At 35.4% G+C, this 20,637-nt stretch overlaps 2 protein-coding genes across 7 annotated transcripts in view; both read left to right on the top strand.

Annotated features, from left to right (window-relative positions):
- Nucleotides 1-3,519: 3,519 nt before the first annotated feature.
- On the top strand, nt 3,520-11,382 carry LOC127152111 (uncharacterized). 4 transcript variants are annotated; one of them, XM_051092541.1, is made up of 11 exons: nt 3,520-3,660; nt 3,731-3,821; nt 5,577-5,652; nt 5,788-5,836; nt 6,130-6,252; nt 6,857-6,982; nt 7,106-7,157; nt 10,161-10,213; nt 10,323-10,399; nt 10,601-10,864; nt 10,943-11,382. In XM_051092541.1, the coding sequence occupies exons 1-11, from the start codon at nt 3,585-3,587 to the stop codon at nt 10,955-10,957; spliced, it is 1,002 nt and encodes a 333-aa protein (XP_050948498.1). In that variant the 5' UTR covers nt 3,520-3,584; the 3' UTR covers nt 10,958-11,382. The 4 variants fall into 4 exon arrangements, with proteins under 4 accessions (XP_050948498.1, XP_050948497.1, XP_050948496.1 ...); XM_051092540.1 differs by having other exon boundaries at nt 5,785-5,836; XM_051092539.1 differs by having other exon boundaries at nt 5,571-5,652.
- Nucleotides 11,383-11,645: 263 nt separating this feature from the next.
- fnip1 (folliculin interacting protein 1) overlaps nt 11,646-20,637 on the top strand; it is a 36,488-nt gene continuing 27,496 nt past the window's right edge. For 2 of the 3 annotated variants that reach the window (XM_051092802.1, XM_051092800.1), the window contains exon 1: nt 11,646-11,850. In XM_051092802.1, coding sequence (XP_050948759.1) covers nt 11,762-11,850 — 89 coding nt within the window. In that variant the 5' untranslated portion in view covers nt 11,646-11,761. Of the gene's footprint in view, nt 11,851-18,671; nt 19,247-20,637 lie in introns of those variants that run through there. The other variant, XM_051092801.1, reaches the window with a different exon arrangement.

The raw sequence follows: 20,637 nt of genomic DNA, 5'->3' as shown, positions 1-20,637 counted from the left end.
CCTTGATGTGTCACCAACAAACTTATGATTAAATGCATGAAATCAGGTATATTATATAAATTATAAAAATCAAAATCAGTTTACTTCTCAGTCCTGAAATACTCTTCGTAAGCAGTCAAATGTGCAGTGTCAATGACTTTTTTTTTTTTTTAAATTGACTTTATAATGTTTTTACAGCCAACTTTAAAGCCCGCCCTCCACAATACACTGAAAGGTTTGCATTCATTTTTAAATGCCACGCCCACATCTCAACATCCAATCAGCAGCCAATAGGTAGAACAAAGACCCCGCCCTACATTTTCCCTTTTAGTAATCCATTAGTTTATCCAAAATTGTAATAGATTGTTGAATACACCTCTACAAACATGAACACTTATAAAGCCTGCAAATATATCACACAAATATTTTATGTGAAGGGGTTTGGCTGAAGAAACATTTGGGAATGCCTGCATTACATAAACAAACATTAATAAACTTTAAAACTTCAATGACATCACATGTTCATCCAGATCAGAAATATTTTTGTCCTGATGTCCAGAATCAAGAGTTACTGAATGTCACTAGATATGATGATGATGATGACATTGTGTTTCACAGCTACACAATTCAGCGTTTTCAGTGGAAAGAAGTTCTCACTACAAAATCAGCTGATATTAGTAATAACACAGTCAAATCAGTTCTTACCTCACTCATCTCAGTCTTTTTGCATATTGTTATGTATTCTGGCTGGTTTGTTTATAAACAACACAGTATCAACACAATTTAAGCTAACATATCTCAACATTAATAATCATCTTATATTATAATTTGAATTACTTATCTAAAAAAATAATAAACAAAAGGCTGTTTTGAGACTGTTTCCAGTTAGTTGAGCCAGAAGAAAAAACAAAAACCAGACTTTGACAACGATTATGTTTAAGTATCTAAATGCAAAACCTATGAACCATAAATAAAAACAACTAGGAATTGTTTGAATGTAAATAGGACTAAACAGGCATCTAGTGGTGGAACGGTAGTATTACAGTTGATCTGAATGATTTCTTTCTACTGGGCAGCACTAATCTGCCTCCATTCTTTGGATTTCTAAAGCCTTGGAGTTTGTAATACAAACAGATTGAAGCTTTATAGTGATCACATTAACCCCTGTACACTTTTGACCCCTTAACCAACCCTTAAACCTACTCATACCACCAAACCTCTCCCTAAAACCTAATCCGTTTCACACCTCAACAGCACCAAAAGTGATGTGCATTAACAAAAGCTTTTAATCATTGTATTATTTTTGTTAAAAAGTGCATTATCATATGAATTTTAATTTAATTTAATGACATTTGTAAGCATTTCGATTTACATTAAATAATGATCTGATAATCACCAGGTAAGCTTCATAAGTACATTAATAAATATTAACAGTCACATTATTCCATTTCTAACTATGTGAATATATATTATACTAATGATCTGTTAAGCATTCTATAATGCTTGGTAATGATAAATTAAAGTTATGGTGTTTTCAAATAGTGTTTAGCTAAACTAAATATATTGTAATTAAAAAATAAAAGATTGCAATCAAAGTTTTTAAAGTACAAAAATAATGTAATCGATAACAAAACTCTTTGCATTGCAAATAAATATCATCTTCCTTTCTGCAGTTCCTTCAATTTTGGCAGGTCTAAAATATTTGCTTGTGATTAAAATGTTACATTATTTGTGTACTTTAAAAACAGTTTTAACAAGACGTTTTATTTGCTTTTATTTTTATTTATACTTTCATTTTTTTTTTTTTTAAGTTGCAATATTATTAGTTTTGCAAAGTAGGCTATGTTTGATCAAATAAAAAAGGCACAAAAGTGACTCCATACTGGGCCTACAGTTTGGTCTGCACGATCAGTTTTAGGCAGAATGATAATAGTAAAAATCCTCTATCAAAATAAGCACATTATTTAAGTTGAAAAAAAAAAAAAAAAGGTTTTATAGCAGGCACTGTGAAAAACATGATTTGATTCCAGCAGTTGTAATACCTGTAATGATGAATACAGGGGCGTCGCTAGGGCTAATCATTCGGGGCTCGAGCCCCGAAAGTTTTTACTCCAGCCCCAAATGTTTTTTTTTTTTTTTTTTTTTTTGTATGGCCCTATGATTTCCACGGAATTTGTCAAAGTTTAAATGAATTAATCAAAAGTTGGTCATTAAACTTAAATCAAGTCGCGATATGGACTAGTATCTGTAAATATTATGCCGCAAAAGGCTATTTAAATATGAATCCTGCAAGTTCTGCGTGTCTTTTTATGAATGAACGGCGCGGATGCGCGGGTTAGTTTTCTGACGCTCCCAGTGATTTCAGCGTCTGCCGTTTCACTAAATGACGACATAAATACATTAACAACATCTCCAGAACTGCTCTGAGAGTCACTTCATGAGCATTTCACTGTTTCATTTGAGTAAAACAAGCGTCAAATACATACACAGAAATTTAAAGGCATTCACGGCAACCCGTCAAAGTAAAAGTTCGGTTTAACTTTATTCATCATTCAGTATAATGTACGTGCCTACTACTACTACTACTAATTAATAAAAATGTATAAAATAAATTCACACAATATTTCTTCCATGTTTTACATTTTAATAGTAAATTCCCTTTATTTGCCAAAAATAAAATATAATTTTCATTCAAAGATCAATTAAATCTTTTAAAAATGTATACCTTAATTTGATTACCAGAAAAATACACAAAACAGAATTCCATAAGGATACTGTAAAAATAAATAAACGTTGTTTTTATGCATTCAAATAAACAGACATATTTGGTAACAATAAAACGTAAAGTTAGAAAAAATAAGACATTTCATAGTGTCCTAAATATGTATTTTTTCTTAAGTTTTGATAAATTGACGGTAAGTTGTATAAGATTCATGGTTTTAATTAATTACACGATTAATTACATTTTGACTAACAAAATTAAATTTAACCATTAAAACGAAGACCAGAAAAATGAAAACAGAAAACCGAATTTGGGAATAAAATAGGACCCTATTTTTGCATGCAACTATATATTTTTTACAGTTATAAATACATTTTCAAATGTATTATTTTATTTGTCTAACATATTTTTGTAGTGTTATAATTTTGTTATAATACTTTGATATGTTTGCTATTTGCAGTGATTACTATTTACTATTGTTAATAGTGTGACAAGGTCTTCAAACCCCGGTTTAATGCCCCCGGAGCCGCCTCCAGGTTCAACAACTTGTGTAAAATCTTATGTGAGCATGATGTGAGCTCCCACCCATTACCACTAGCCCCTGATGTTTTGGCACCAGCCCCAGATGTTTTAAAATCTTAGAAACGCCCCTGGATGAATATAATAATAAATAACAAACAACAAAGAAGTTACCTCGCGGTTTAATATGTTGTAATAAATTATACTCGCGTTGCCTGGTTACGTTCCTCGAGCGCTCGGCAATTAATTTATGGACCACGCCCACTTCAACGACAGCAACAAATAAAGTATCGGTGATGATCGGGTTTGTTGCGATTGCAGTGTATAAGTGGGTAACGTTTGGCATCGAGCCGGTTTCTCAAATATGATTGTTAGGAAAACGTCAAGTGGAAAAAACACCGGGCGCAACGTGACGCCAATGAGAGCTGCCCCATCCTACGGTATCAAGCGTTTTACACCTAATTCTGCGTTAATTATCGACACGTTGTAACTGTCATTTTTAACTCCTAGATTTCCAAACACATGGGGCTAAACGCAGTCGAAGTGCTCGCAGAGGTCGCCAGCTTTCTAAGTTAAAAGCACGTGGATGCAACAAAGACAGGTGGGATACTTTTAGAAAAGCTTTCTGCTAAATACGCTAAAGACACACCTGCTGCCAATGAGCGAATCATGAATATTAATGAAGAGATGTGACGTTCGTTCATCTGGGCTGTTTGCGTTTCAAAGAAGAGCTTTAGGACTTGCTGCTTCCTAAATGTGCACTGAAAGTTTGCAACGAATTAGATATGCTTTAGAAATGTCATAAGTAGTGTGTAATTATTTCAGTTACTTTGGTAAAGTAACGTAACTGATTACATTTAATCACTTTTCAAAATTTCTAATAAGTGTTTTCAGATGCTATTCAATGAAAATTTCATTTAAACATTTAAAGCAGGTGGAGTCAACCTTACAATCTTTCATTACTTGAATTAGATTACAAAAATTTAAAGCACAGCCACCACAAAATCAGACTTTAGCGCCTTGTTTTACTTTAAGATCTAAGGTTAAATACTGATTTAAAATAATAAGATATAGTTAATTTAATTTAATTTAATTTTAGATCATTTACTTAAATTAAAATATTTGCATAGTTGCATGCCAGGAAACACTGGGATGTAACAATGCCAAAAAACAGTTAATTGTAAAAAATAAATCATATGCATAAACCCAAATAGAAAATAATAGTTATCAAATAAACTCCTAAAACACTGGTGTCTGATATTTTAGAGCAGTCAGTGCAATTTGGGAAAGAAATCAGTTAAATCGGTGTGTGTGTGTGTGTGAGTACTTGTTTTTGCTACATTGTGGGGACCAAATGTCCCCACGAGGATAGTAAAACCTGAAATTGCGGTCCCCACAATGTTAAAAAATTATTAAAAATAGTAAATGATGTTTATCTGAAAGTGTAACTATGCAAACATGTTTTCTGTGAGGGCTAGGTTTAGGGTTAGGGTTGGGTTAGGGGATAGACAATATCATTTAGTCAGTATAAAAACTATAGAAGTCTATGGAAAGTCCTCACAATTCACAAAAACAAACGTGTGTGTGTGTGTGTGTGAGAAAATATTCAGATGTCACCCCCTCTGTAATTGTTACATTTATTTTGTAATTAAATTATGTAACTGTGTTACATGTAACTAGTTACTCCCCAATGCTGGTTACATTCTTTCACTGTCAGTCCTGCCTGTCAATCATCCTGTCACAGTTAACGTCCTCACTTTTTATTTGTTTACACTTTAAAAAAAAAAAAAACATCTGCCAGCTGCGAGTCTTTCATGCGAAGAACTTTGCTCCTGTTTTTGCATAATGATGCATTTAACAGGAAATGGCCAATCTGTTTTGCTGTTTTACTGTTTGTGTCTTTATAAAGGTTAACAGAGTTGTTACTGATAATGTTAAATCATTTTAATAGATATTGGTTATGCATAACTCAAACCATCAGTTTAATGCACTTTTCCCATGTTTGTAGTCCTTTTTTAGTGTTTGTGAGATTTGGGCTTGTTCAAAAACCCACACTTGCAGTTTCACTTGTATTCACTTGTATACTTGCATGTATTTCCTGTATTTGGTCCAAGTGTTCAAATGGATGTGAGTGTACTGTGAATTTGGCCCCTTTTTTTTTTTTTTGTCAAAAACTTATGTTACTATATAGTGGATGGAGCCTCATTTAAATCTTGCATACACCTGTGGAACATTATCAAACCTTCACTGGCATGGTGGAAGACTGCCTAAACATAATTTTGCCGAATGTACTATACTAAGGGGGTAAATATGTTTCTTTATTTCTGACGCCATATTCTGCTAATTTAAGTTTCAGAGTAATAAAGGCAGGTGGAAGATCTTGTCCAAATGGCGAGTCTGTGATTTCAGGATGCGGGAGAGATCATGCTGAGGTACGAGTGCTCTGATATCCCTGCTGATCTTTAACATGGAGTTTGTGTGTACGAGTCTAAAATCTCTAAACTGTGCGAGTCAAACTGAGTCATAGACAGCCATAGTGTGTAACGACTCTCCTCTGCTCTCAGCAGGGCATGCCGACTGACAGTGCCTCCAAGGACTTCAGTCAGGACTCCACAAGTTGGTTTTGAAGCTCCCTGTTCAGTGCTTTGAGTGGTTCTATTTGAAGAGTTTATTTGCAGATTTTTTTTTTAAATTTCATGTTTTAATTGTTTTGTGTTAGTTGTCTGTATTTTTTTTAGTTCTTTTTACTTTGTATCAACATAACCCAACTGCAGTTTAATTGAGATTAATTGGAAATCATAATGAAAAAACATGATTTTTGAAAATGGTTAAAAACAGATAGTCTGTTTTTGCAAAAACTCATCATTTGCTCACAGACCTATGCAAACCTGTTCTCTGTTATTGACCAGGTATAATGATGCCCTCTGGTGTTTCTAGTTTCCTTTTGGATTGTCTAGACGTGGATTCTCCAGGTTCAAACACAGACATGACACTTTCATCCATCGAGGAGTTTCGCAGAGCTGACAATTATGGTATAGTTTGTATGAGAACTGATTAAAGGAACGTTAGTTCACCCAAAAAAGACAGTTGGTGCCATTTACTTGTGTTGTATTAAACCCACATGCTTTAACACTCTTCATCAGGAAGAACATTTATGTAGCTCTTCTGCTCAGTGGCAGTTTAGAGGGTCTCGTCTGTCAAGCTCTAAAAAGGAACCGTAAAATGTCCATAATGTTGGTTCTTTTGACTTTTGTATTGCTGTATTCCAAGTCAGTTCTCTAAGCTTTCAATCTATTCATCACAAGAAAGCTATGACTTTAGAAAAACATATAGCACGAGTCATACATGGGATACTTTCATGATGCATTTACAGTATGTTTTAATGTTTGTCCTTTTTGGAGCTTGACATGTACGTTACTGTGAGCTAAGATACTAAAAAATAAACAGCATTCTCATGACATGAGGACAAGTGAATGATGACAATTTTAGAGATTTATTCTAACCAAATGTCAGCCAAAGTGCTTTATGTTAATGTCTTAGTGCAAATCATTATATACAACATTTGACATTCTAGTGCTTTCAGTAAACATTACTGTAAACTCTGCTGCTGTTTTTGTGTCTCTCATGACCACTCAGACGAGGGGACGGCTTTACCTGGTGAAGATGGGATGATAAACATGGTAAAAAACTCAACTCTTCTAGATCACAGCCATGCACAGGATCTAGCGCTGCAGCAGCCTCCAAACCTCTCCTCTATTCTTGGTATGTCATGCCTATTTATCATTCATAACTTCTATTTATGCAGTGACAGCTGATGCATTTCACACAAACGTTTTTGCATTGTGTTGTCAATATGACAGGCTGTTATGCTTTTACTTTATGCAGAGCTATCATTAGACCCTGCTGAAGAGAAATCGTTTTCTTTGTCACCTATTTGGTAAGGCCTTTATACATGCACATATACACAGAAGGGTTTGAAAAATGTATATATAGTACACTGATAAAAATGATTCTGTGGTGTAGTAAATACTACAGAAAACAAATGTAATTTCTACATGGAAAAAATTGTTCAAGCAATAATAATAAAAAAAAAAAATTCTATACTAGTAATTAATTTAAGCTTGTAAATGTTAAAGCGTAAGTATAATAATATTATAAATATTATAAAATTAAGTAAAACCTACTCAACTTTTTTGGTACTGGTGTCCCCATCATGCACTTGGCATGAATAATTAATAATAAAATCTGTTTTCCAGCTGTATTTACACCATTTTATCATTGTTTTTGTTGTTTGATTTAGTAACTTGTGATTTTGTTACACCTTGTTACATTTTTGTTACAATTTGCTTAGATGTTTTTAAGTGACATACACTTTAAAAGCATGGTTTAATTAGGTGCTACATTAAGTAAAATCAAAGTATTGCCAAGAAAGATGTGACTAAGTAAAAATTACTCCAATGTTTATTGGCCAGGGTAAAGTTACTCATTTTCTTTGTTATATTTACTTAACTTGGGTGAGTAGATTTTACTTAATTCTAAAAGTAAAATTATATATCATTATGTAATATTTACTTATTTCTCTTATGAATGTTAAGTTCAATAGTGAGTAGATTGCACAGAGCAGTAGCAGTAAAACTGACTTAAAATGTGTTGGTGCAAATAGTTACGCAGATTTTTTTTTTTTTTTTTTTTTTTTTTTTTTTTAAATCCTACAAGTTAATTTTTGCAGTGTACTTGGAAACATGGAAAAGTTTGTAAACATTATGATTTTTAAATGCTTTAAATAAAGTCTCTTATGCTGATTAAGGCTGCATTTATTTGATCAAAAATACAGTAAAAACAGTAATATTATGAAATCTATTATTGCAATATGCAATAACTATTTTCTACTTGAATACATTGTAAAATGTAATTTTATTATAATTTTCCGCATCATTACTCTAGTCTTCAGAGTCACATGATCCTTCAGGAATCATTCTAATATGCTGATTTGCTGCTCAGTTATTAATAATGGTTATTTTCGCCAATTTTTTGTGGCTTCATATTTTGTAGAAACATTTTTTCCATGGTTCTTTAAAAAAAGAAAGGGGAAAACAGCATTTATTTGAAATAGAATCTTTTGTAACAAATGTTTTTACTGTCACTTTTTCCATATTTCCATATATCACGCATCATAGGAAGTAGAAAAGTCACAGTAGAAACACCCCCCACCACCACCACCACTTTTTATTAATTGTATTACTATTTTTCAATATTAATGCAGTCTTTTGAGTATAAGAGTCTTCATCAAAAACATTTACAATTTTTCACTCTTTGTTATATTGCAGCCATTTGCTAAAATCATTTAAGTTCATTTTTTTCCTCATTAATGTACACACAGCACCCCATATTTTTGCAGATTTATTAAAAAAGAAAAACTGAAATATCACATGGTCCTAAGTATTCAGACCCTTTGCATTGACACTCATATATTTAACTCAGGTGCTGTCCATTTCTTCTGATCATCCTTGAGATGGTTCTACACCTTCATTTGAGTCCAGCTGTGTTTAATTATACTGACTGGACTTGATTAGGAAAGCCACACACCTGTCTATATAAGACCTTACAGCTCACAGTGCATGTCAGAGCAAATGAGAATCATGAGGTCAAAGGAACTGCCTGAAGAGCTCAGAGACAGAATTGTGGCAAGGCACAGATCTGGCCAAGGTTACAAAAACATTTCTGCTGCACTTAAGGTTCCTAAGAGCACAGTGGCCTCCATAATCCTTAAATGGAAGACGTTTGGGACGACCAGAACCCTTCCTAGAGCTGGCCGTCCGGCCAAACTGAGCTATCGGGGGAGAAGAGCCTTGGTGAGAGAGGTAAAGAAGAACCCAAAGATCACTGTGGCTGAGCTCCAGAGATGCAGTCGGGAGATGGGAGAAAGTTGTAGAAAGTCAACCATCACTGCAGCCCTCCACCAGTCGGGGCTTTATGGCAGAGTGGCCCGACGGAAGCCTCTCCTCAGTGCAAGACACATGAAAGCCTGCATGAAGTTTGCTAAAAAACACCTGAAGGACTCCAAGATGGTGAGAAATAATAAATTCTCTGGTCTGATGAGACCAAGATAGAACTTTTTGGCCTTAATTCTAAGCGGTATGTGTGGAGAAAACCAGGCACTGCTCATCACCTGTCCAATACAGTCCCAACAGTGAAGCATGGTGGTGGCAGCATCATGCTGTGGGGGTGTTTTTCAGCTGCAGGGACAGGACGACTGGTTGCAATCGAGGGAAAGATGAACGCGGCCAAGTACAGGGATATCCTGGACGAAAACCTTCTCCAGAGTGCTCAGGACCTCAGACTGGGCCGAAGGTTTACCTTCCAACAAGACAATGACCCTAAGCACACAGCTAAAATAACGAAGGAGTGGCTTCACAACAACTCCGTGACTGTTCTTGAATGGCCCAGCCAGAGCCCTGACTTAAACCCAATTGAGCATCTCTGGAGAGACCTAAAAATGGCTGTCCACCAACGTTTACCATCCAGCCTGACAGAACTGGAGAGGATCTGCAAGGAGGAATGGCAGAGGATCCCCAAATCCAGGTGTGAAAAACTTGTTGCATCTTTCCCCAAAAGACTCATGGCTGTATTAGATCAAAAGGGTGCTTCTACTAAATACTGATCAAAAGGGTCTGAATACTTAGGACCATGTGATATTTCAGTTTTTCTTTTTTAATAAATCTGCAAAAATGTCAACAATTCTGTGTTTCTGTCAATATGGGGTGCTGTGTGTACATTAATGAGGAAAAAAAATGAACTTTTTAGCGAATGGCTGCAATATAACAAAGCGTGAAAAATTTAAGGGGGTCTGAATACTTTCCGTACCCACTGTACAGTGTGCTGATATACTGTTCACTTTTAGGTCATCATAAAGGTTTTACTAAAACAATGTTTTTCTCAGCCTCTCTCCGTTGTGTGTGCCCTCTGAAACCTTGGCGTCAGATATTGCATCAGGTACTTGAGTTTCACTCCATATAAGTTAAAAATACAGTCAATGGCATGACTATTTCTTTTTTTTTTTTCTTTCTCTCTTAAAATTAAGTTCTGTTTCTGCTTTTTGCAGGAAGTGTGTCAAAATCCGCTAATGAGAGAACGCCTGTGAATACTAGGGTTGTAGTTCTTTCCCCTGTTGTGAAAAAGGTGATTAATAATGTCATCTTTTATATCATGTCTATGTATAGTCACATAATCATGTGTGCATGACTAATTGCTTCCCTTTTGCATTCTACCGAGTAATGCTGTTGATGAAATCACAGGGTGAATAAAGTCTGTCTGCTCACTGTGTATGTATATACAGCATCATGACATCAACAGGATCATGAGGAAAACTTCCCTTTTTAGGGTTTTGCAGGAAAGGAGAAGCCAATAAAATGCAGAAAAGTGACGTTCAGCGATATTGTGAGCATTCGAAATGTATCGAGCCGTAAATGTAGGAAAGCAGACCAGCAGGACTCTGGATTAAAGCTGGGTAAAGCAGGTGGAAGCAAGCCAGCAGACATTTCCTCACAGCCTGTGAAATTTTTTGACTTTGCAAATGAGCATGAGAGAGAAGCCTTCTTCCAGAGACTCAAACAAACACGCTCATTTAAGTTTCCTGCCAAGCCGGTAATTCTTTTCTCATTTCCCCATATTGACATTTTTTAATTTTAAATGGAATCATGTTCCCATTTCTGTTCTTTATAGATCATCTGTATCTGAGAGGACTTCAGTTGAAACTTGCTGATCAATATCTTTTTCTTGCAAGTTCAGAAGCCCAGATAACAGGATCATATCTGAGCAGCAGAGGGCAGCCAACAGTTACTACGTGCTTGATTTACATTTCTACAAATATTTGTATTTGAATGCAATGGCCAAGCACATTTTTAAGACCTCAAGATGAATGAATACGCATGTATTGGGGTGAGACTCAAGAGCCCAATAATATACCTCTTGGAAAATATACATGTAAAGTGAAGGTAAACCGGATCAAGTTATTTAATATGTCCTTAACTTGTGATTCTGAGTTCTCAAAATGAGAAACCAAAAATGCATTACAGGGCCAGCCAAAGTGGGCCTTAAATATAGATTTAAATGGAAGTTAATGAAATGTATTTATATTAGATGTTTGTGTAAAAAAAAGAATAAATATTACAAAGTGAATGCAGAATATTCTTATTGAGCAGCTGATATTTATTTGAATTACTCTGTGCATCACTAAGCATAAAAAGCACGTAATGCCCGTGAAACACAGATTAAATGCATCGCTCTTAAATTTAACCCCAAAACATCAACACAGCCATTCTGACCACGTGGTGTGTGAACCAAAATATCAGCCAATCAGTAAATCGGAGGGGAGCGCAGCGAATAATCGGCCAATCAGAGAGCAGTGGCGTTGCCAAGCAGCTCGTGTGACTAATGGCAGTCATATGACTGGCCCACAAATGGAGTCCGTCTGCTGGAGTCGAGTGTGGCTCTAGAATTAAAGGCAAAAAAGGATTTTTCCTCTAAAACTGTGGGTCCATTATGGCCCCCACGTTATTTCATAAACTCTTCAACAAAAGAAACGCGTTTTCACCGCCCGCGAAATGCAACAAAGAGGACGTGGTGTTCAGGTACGTGTCGAGCTTTTCATCTCCAGCTTCCGGAGAACAGCAACATGACAGATTTACTTGAATCAGTGAGATTTTCTGGTGAGGTTCTGTGGATGTGTGTCTGTTTTTAGCTTAGAGTTCTGCTTGTTTGCGGTTACGTAAGGTAATCTCCATGTGTAGCCTGAATGTTTAGCCTCATGCTAGTTGGCTTCAGGCGACACTGCCTGACGACCCTTTGTTGGTTTGTGTCACCGGATCTGGCGAGTGTTTCTCTAAACGTGTGACTCCTCCACACAAGCCTTTCAGCACATTTATGTTATTCCCTGTCAGTCCTCAGCGCTTCAGTGTTTGCTAAATGCAGAACTAGCAATGCTGTCGACCCTCAGCAAGTCTATAGTCCGCTGCTCCACGTTTGCTTTTCTCTAATGTGCTCATAATTTAATGTTGGTTATGATAAACGCGGATCCCGTTTGCGTGATAAGCCGTTGGTGTGTGCGTGCGCCAGACTGGCACGTGACCTCGCGCTGTCAGTGGATTCATGCTTTTTCAGATCATTTTCCTGAAATGTGCAGCAGGTCACACGGGGACGCATATCTGTGCCAGTGCAGCATGCATGCAGATGCACGTAATATCCATCACGACGTGTTCATCCCATCAGAATGTGCAGGAATCAGATTAAAGCAGTGAAATTTGCATTTGACGTTGGCAGCATTTCTGTTGCACGCTGACATTATTATTTTGGATCGTTCATCTTGATGCTGAAGGAATGGGGTGGAAAACGATCAGCCAACAGTTCTTAACCTTTTTGACAACAAGGTTACTCCTTGTTTCTGATGCTCCTACTTATAATTGCGAAGATGCTTATTTTTAAACTTTATTGGTGGACACTAGAAATGGCGATATGAAAATTGTTCAGTGAAATTATAAAATTCCATAATTACAAAAAACTAAATCTTATGCATGGTTTAAACTTTAATTACCAATAAACATGCATGACTTTTGTAGTTTGTATTTATTTATTTTGTATTATTTTGTTCACAAATAGCCATTTCTACTTGATAAAATATTATAGAATATATTTCAGTTTAAATTTATTTTTAAATATTTTTTAAACTCACAAATAACCATTTTTGCTTGATTAAAATATTATAGAATATGATATTAATTTTGTATTTTTTTTCAATTATTTTAATTCACAAATAGCCATTTCTACTTAATACAATATAATAGAATATGATATTCAGTTTGTATTTATTTTAATTATTTTTAATTAACAAATAGCCATTTCTATTTGATAAAATATTATAGAATATGCTATTCAGTTTGTATATATAAATATTTTAATTATTTTTTTTTACTCACAAATAGCCATTTCTGCTTGATAAAATATTATAGAATATGATGTTCAGTTTGTATTTATTTTTAAATATTTTTACTCACAAATAGCCTTTTCTGCTTGATTAAAATATTATAGAATATGATGTTACGTTTGTATCTATTTATTTATTTATTTATTTATTTATTGTAATTTTTCTAGCCACAGACAGCCTTTTCTGCTTGATAAAATATTATAGAATATGCTATTCAGTTTGTATATATATATTTTAATTATTTTTTTTTACTCACAAATAGCCGTTTCTGCTTGATAAAATATTATAGAATATGATGTTCAGTTTGTATTTATTTTTAAATATTTTTTTACTCACAAATAGCCTTTTCTGCTTGATTAAAATATTATAGAATATAATGTTCAGTTTGTGTCTATTTATTTTTTATTTTTTTGTAATTTTTTTTTAACCACAAACAGCCTTTTCTGCTTAATAAACTATATAATCTGATATCCGGTTTGTATTTCTACTTGATAAAACATTGTAGAATTTAATATTCATCATAAACATTAAATTACATTAAATTTTCCCCACTTAGACATCACACTTTTAAATTTCCCACATACATTATCCAAGAGTAAATTCAATTCAGTTTTGTTCAATTAAATTAATTAAATAATAATGGCAGTTGTTAAGGGTTCACATAAAAAGAAGAAAAATGATTTTAGCTTACATCTGGATTTTTAGCTGTTTTAGCTTATTTTAAACCTTGTTTTTAAACCTTTAAGCCTTCTTGTGGCCCCTTGGCCCCTAGCAAGTCCCAGACCACTCTTGGAGAACCACAATGGTAGAATAAAGAGATGTAAAAAAAAAAAAAAATTATGGTACAAGGAACATAACATCATGAGACGTATTTACTAACATGGAAATAAAAAAAGAACAATGAACTCATTAAACTGTGACTACTTTGACAACGAGGGGCACAAGTTTTCCATCTTTCTACTTTAAGTGCAAAATGCAGAAGAAACAAGATAACGGAGGGTATTATAATCATTGTTAGGTTGCCAGAAACATGGCCCACGGCCTCCACTCCATTGGACAAATAAATCGTTGGAGTGTAATGTATATATCAGTCTTGTCAGGTGATAATGAACATGTTTTGATGTCAAATATTTGAGCGGATTTAGAAAGGTGTATAAATATTTCATGCTGTCAACAAATGGCGTTATATATTTCCGATCAGCCGCACTGTTATCTTGAACAATACTGATATCAGCATAGGCTGTTAAAAAGCCTAAAATATGACCGGCCTTTAAAAATATGTACACTAGTGTTGGGTGTAAGATAAGTGTTGTTTTATGATTCACTAGTGTTAAACGTGTTGAAGTTGGACAGCAGCTGAGTGTACTGTAGTGTCTGAGCATGTGCCGTGACCTTTTGACCTCTCATCCTGGATTGTGTCTTCTCCACACTCATGTGTGTTTACGTTGGTCTCCCGTTTTCATATAAGGTCGCTACTGGCTAAATCGTCCCTGGAACGCATCCAGATAAATATGAACACTTCATTCAGTTAATATGTGAAACGGTAATTACGTTAAACGATGTGATATTTTATCTAGTGGTTTTGATGTCCGGTGTTGTCGTGAAGAGCTAGACGCACAACAACAGCATGAGGGCGTCACATTCTGACGGCGTGGCCCGTCGTGTATAAAGAGCCTGCGGTACCTAAGACAGCAGAGGGGGCAGCTACATGGGTGACCCCGCTCAGAAGAACCAAAGGCCTGCTCACATTTCTGGTTCTTTGGCAGGACAGATTGTTCTTGATTGAGGCCGAAAGCTTTTGTGTGCCCTGCCAGTGATTACCTTCAGCCAGACCCAGAGACCTCGTGCCATGTCTACACATGTCAGACATGCTTTTGGAAATAAATATAGTGTTTCCCATGCAACCGTACCACCTGCAGTGATTAATCAGCAAGTTAATTGTTTTCTAATAGACGATATTTCTTTTTTTTATAAAGAAAATACTGTACAGCAGAGGATGATGTTAAAACTGATACGTGGGTAAAACACACATTTAAAAAACAGTTGTAAAAGTACATTATACAGTAGTAATGCCTTTCTGTCATAATTTCTTTAGGTGAAGAGCTTTGAGTTTCAGTGTGTATTTAATGGTTGTTTTATGTAAACTGGTGAAGTGACTCTCGGAGCAGCTCTGGAGATGAAGTTCATGTCCTCGCATTTTGAGACGCAGACGAGTGACCTTCAGTATGTGTAGTAGAGCAAACTGAGACACGCATATCCTGACTTGACATTTACATAGCAGTCACCATATTGTGAACAGCCCAACTTACGATTTACGATTTGCCAAAATATGTGCTATACAGTAAATTTAATATTTATGACTGAATTTTGTGATTCCGTCTGCGTTTTCTGCATGGCTGAAAAGTAGGTCTCTAGGTTTATATTCTCAGTCTCCTGTGACTGAAGTATTGCTGCTGTCATCAAGCCAGTTTCTGTGTGCTCATGACAGACAGAGAGCGATGAGATGATAACTCAGTGAGTGATTCATGATGATATACTCCACTGATGTTTCATTCTTTTACTGTACATCATGTGACTGGTGTTGTACAATGTGTCGGTCAGAACTCATAGGGCAATGAGAGTACACACTTGCACAATCAGATTTTGGATTTGGCTGTTGTTGTGTTGCGGTTCAGTGCAGAAGGACAGACGCATGGCTTGACTCAGATGTCTACAGTGTGTGCTTGATGAACACACCTCTGTCCAGTTGTTTAAACATTGTGCTTTAAGAACTAGTTTGTCTAGCTAGCAGTTAGCCGAAGTGTAATCCATCTTACTTTTTAGATTGAAGTTAGACTAGTCTACATTTTTATACAGACAGTTATGACCAGTCATTAAAGAGAAAATAAAAACTGATGGCTAACTTTTTAGAATTAGTCTAATGGTGTGTGCACACCAAATGCGAAGCAATTATTTGCATCCCGTTACTCGCGGGATGTTTTTCGCCTCATTGGCACAAACAAAAACATTAAAAACAAAACATTTTCTGATACAACAGGTGTCGTCAAACTGAAAGTGTCAATAAGCTCTTCGCTGATTGGCTTGTGCGACAGAGCATCATACAAATTTTCTTGCATGGGAGACATGATTGAAGCGTACATCACGCATTCGTGGCAATTGCATCGCCCATTTTTTTTTTTCCTCATTTGCGTCTTTGCATTGACTTTATATGTAATCTACTTCTGCAAATAATTAAACTCGCTTTTGGTGTGAACACCACGTAAGTGGTTTATGCAACCGGTCCCTTATTACAAGCCTCTTTTAACCAGATATTTATATGGCTGTATGATTTATATGAATTGTGTGATTTTTACTTATTTTTTTTTTTTTCATTATGGTTAGCGCTACAATGACTTGGAATGGATAAAATTGATGGTAGGCTAACAAACATTTAAAAAGCCAACGTCATATATGACTAACAAGAACGTGTCTTAAGAAACTTTGGTTTATTTGTTCTCAAGTAGCGTTTATGAGCGCAGCGCTGCTTTGTGAACAGTGAGAAAACCGCTATATTTCTGCCATTTACTGGCAGAGAATGAGTTTGCATTTTCAATCAGCCTGTCTGCTCTTTTTTCAGAGCAATGCTAAAATGCCGAAACATTAATTATGCATTTGTAACTGCAGGTTAAATGCATTCATGTCCTGCATTAAACCGCATGTGTAAATAGATCTAAATACCCCTTCAGATGCAGATTCTGTGCTGCCTCGGCAATGCAAACACAAATTTTGTTGATACTGATTTTATTTGATTGATAACAGCCCTATAGTGTCTTACTTTTTGAATTTATTGATTAAATGTAAGAATTTGACACAAAAGATGATGCATACATTTAATTACTTTAGAAAAAAATGGCCTTATAAAGGTAAAAATGCACATAAAAGGTAAAAATAAATTTGAACTTATTGGAAATGTTACTGCTGCCAGCTAACCACCTCACATAATCAATATCAACAAAATCCACTATTGCAGGTCTCTACACTTACTTTTCTTTTTAGGAGCACTTGTGCTCCTAACTTAAAAATTTAGGAGCACAGTCAAAATTTCAGAAGCACTTCTAATCAATAATCCAAATTAACCTTTCCATTAAGAAATTATATTTGACTCCTGTATATATATATATTTGCCGTTGTAATGGCATCTTTTATGTCATATCCTTAAAAAAATATATTTTATAAGCTTTTTAAAATTTCTAATTAAAACAACAGAATAAGAATAAGTTACCAATCAAATGAAATCAGTATTAACAAAATTAATTTGTACTACAGAGGTGGCAAAGAAGAACAAGAAAAAGTGGCTTATAGGTGTATTTTCATATGTTTAATGAGGCTCAAAGGTGGCATGATTGCAATCAAATTCATAAATTCATGTTGAGATTAATGTCTTAAATATAACATTTTGAATATAGAAATATTACATGATTTAAATAACTGAAAAGATACTTTAAAAATGAAAGTAAAACTGCCTGTAAGTGGCTCAAGTCACTGATTTAAATACTGAATCATTCATTCATTTGATTCATTCAAACGGCTGATTCATTCAAGAATAAAGCAAGTCTTTATGAATGGGAAATTGAATCACTGACTCAGTAGATTTGTTAAAAATGCACGTTCATTCATAAACGAAACACCGCTTTGAATGGAGATGTGCAGCAGCTCAGTTGTGACTTGTTTCAAACTATTTTTGACGACGAAATAGAGCAAAATCAGGCAATAGTGTCATAGTCAGACAATCTAAGTCACTTAATAACTTATTTAACTGTTGTATTAAATCAATATCTCTTTTACGAACTCCCTAAAATATCATTAAACGCTGTCACTCATCTTAGTTTATCGCGATCTCACAAAGTTCCATTATAATCAACGAAGCTCTCTACACTGCACAATAAATCTCTTATTTACACGCTCTCTACACCTTGTTTATAAAAGGATTTCATGAGATATGTGTGTGATACATTACTCAACATTGCAAAATCATGTAGAAACCTTTGAAGTTCCCCTCAGCGCAAACACAAATATGCTGATCGGGTCACTCGCACTGCTGCTTCTAAATATTTTTCCATTCTGAAATGGTCCCACTGTAGCACCCTGTATTGGTTTTCCTGTTGCTGAAAGAATTTATAATGGGAAAATGATTGTTATCTGCATATTATGAGGTAAATGTGGTGTCAGTCTTAATTTTACACTTGAATAATATTTCTGGCTTTCAATGGATTCGATCATGGCAGAAAACTAAGTGTGTTGTAAGTAAGGGTCGACCGATTATCGGTGCTGATATTAGGCATTTTTATGGTTTTCAGTATCGGCCGCTTTTAAAACGTTTTTGCCGATAAAATTATTTTAGGAGCATTTAAAAAAAGTTTTTGCATTCTTAATTTTGACATTAATTTTCATTTTTACAGTAGACATATATATTTGTTCCAAATATCGGTTATCGGTTACTTTATCTGTAATAATCAGCATCAGCATCGGCCCTGAAAAACACATTTTAATGATGGATGCTGTGAGTGGATGTGCCATAGACCAGCAGCTGTGCTCCTTCACAGAGCAGATACTGAGCTTGAGCTATTATTGTCCTCGCTGGACTCCCGTAGGCTCCGCTTGAGCGAGCTGACAGGAATGCGGCCTGGAAACATTCCCAAAGCATGAATTCAAAAACGACCCCAGTTAGCGGACAGGAAGTGCGTCACGGTCTGGATAGTTTCTTTATGTAACGGCCGCTCGCTCCCAACACGTTCAGACGCTGACCTCCTCTCGCAGGGAGTCCGGAGAGGACGCGTTAGCCTCTCTATGCCCACATCACGCTCTCTCCAGTTTCACCGCGTCCAGCGGCGCGTCCGCATGTCTTTGTCTGGCGCTGTCCAGCTCGGCCTGGAGGTCACCTGACAGTCTCATGTTGTTTTGTGAATTTAGTTCATTGCTATTCTTAGCAGCGCTCTGTGCTGAGGAAGAGCGAGTCGCAGGCTGGGGAGGATGGGAAAGCGCACGGGTATAAACGCTCTGATGCCCAGGTACCTGACGACCGCTTGCTTTCTGCCTGTCATTGCGTGTGGCTGCTGTAGTAACAGCGTGACAGTGTTTGTGTTTCCGTGTGAGTGAGAGGTTTTGCTGTAGGTTGTATTCATCCTCCTCGCTGTGAGCTGTAATGATGATCAGGTCTTATGTAACCCGCAGCAGATTACGGTGAACAGGACTCGTTCTCATTCTGAAGCAGTGCATATAAGATCACCGTTAGGATAATAGTCTAGGTCTTGTCACCCTCTGTCTCACCTGTCTCCCCCTGAAAATATCAGTTGGCTGCTGTAGTTCTCATTACTCTTGGGGAAAAACATGTTTTTTTAGTATATTTTAGTATTAGTAATTCATTTTAAATGTATTATATTTGTTTTAAAAATATTTTTGGATGGTTGATGCTGATATATTAGAGAGTAGCATGTTAGAATTTTCTTAGGTTAATCAAGGCTGCATTTAAAATAATGTTTTATTAGTTTTAATATACCTAAAAATATAATTTATTTCTGTGATGCAACTTTGAATTTTCAGCGTCATTTCTCCAGTCTTCAGTGTCACATGATCCCTTAGAAATCATTCTGATATGCTCATGTGTTATCAGTGTTGAAAACAGTTGTGATGCTTACATTTTTTTGGAACTTTTGATACTTTTTAGGATTTTGATGAATAAAATGTTAAAGAGAACATCATTTATTCAGAAACGTTAAACAAAGACCTTAAACAAATAAGGAAAGAGAATGCTCTTGTTCATCTGGACAAAATAAAAGTCCCACCTCCAACACTTAACAAGGGGTTGACTGATATGTGTTTTTCAGGGCCGATACCGATTATTACAGATCAAGTAGACCAATATTTTGAACTGATATATATGTCTAGTGTAATAATAAAATTTAAGAATAACAAGGGCTCTGACAAACTTTCTTTAAATGCTTTTAAATTATTTTATCGGCAAATCGGATTTGAAAATGACTGATACCGATAACCATAAAATGCTTGATATCGGTGCCGATAATCGGTCGACCCCAACACTTAACAACCTAACTAAAAAAAAATGTATTGACTGAAATAAATAAGCCTCAGGCTGAAGGAAATTTGTATTCACGTCTGTACAGTAGAACACAGAAGAAGAAAGTTCAACGCTCTTCAGTAGTAAAACAAATTAAGCACAAATGTTGGTTTAAAATGTTAGTTTAATAACATTTTTGCTTATTAGTATGGATGAAGTGGATCATATTTATATTCTGAGTTCATTTCTGCACTTACTCCCAATTTCCCCCAATATGGGGACAGGAAAGCTGTCAATCAGTCAATGGTAAAACAGAGTAATTGGCCATACTTATTTGAAAACGTAACTCAGATGTTTCTTGTGAATTAAAAAGTAATGTTACTT

The sequence above is a fragment of the Labeo rohita genome, chromosome 21 (genome assembly GCF_022985175.1).
Source record: "Labeo rohita strain BAU-BD-2019 chromosome 21, IGBB_LRoh.1.0, whole genome shotgun sequence".
NCBI lineage: Eukaryota > Metazoa > Chordata > Actinopteri > Cypriniformes > Cyprinidae > Labeo > Labeo rohita.
Note: the sequence above shows the minus strand (reverse complement) of the source record. Positions and strands in the feature narration are given on the sequence as shown.

What these genes read in the sequence shown, in the direction of transcription:
- LOC127152111 (XM_051092538.1), top strand. Translation starts at nt 3,585, where the DNA reads ATGATTGTTAGGAAAACGTCAAGTGGAAAAAACACCGGGCGCAACGTG. An exon ending in GCGGGAGAGATCATGCTGAG is followed by an intron (nt 5,653 to 5,784) that starts GTACGAGTGCTC and finishes CTCTGCTCTCAG; the next exon opens with CAGGGCATGCCGACTGACAG. An exon ending in TTTCCCCTGTTGTGAAAAAG is followed by an intron (nt 10,400 to 10,600) that starts GTGATTAATAAT and finishes TTCCCTTTTTAG; the next exon opens with GGTTTTGCAGGAAAGGAGAA.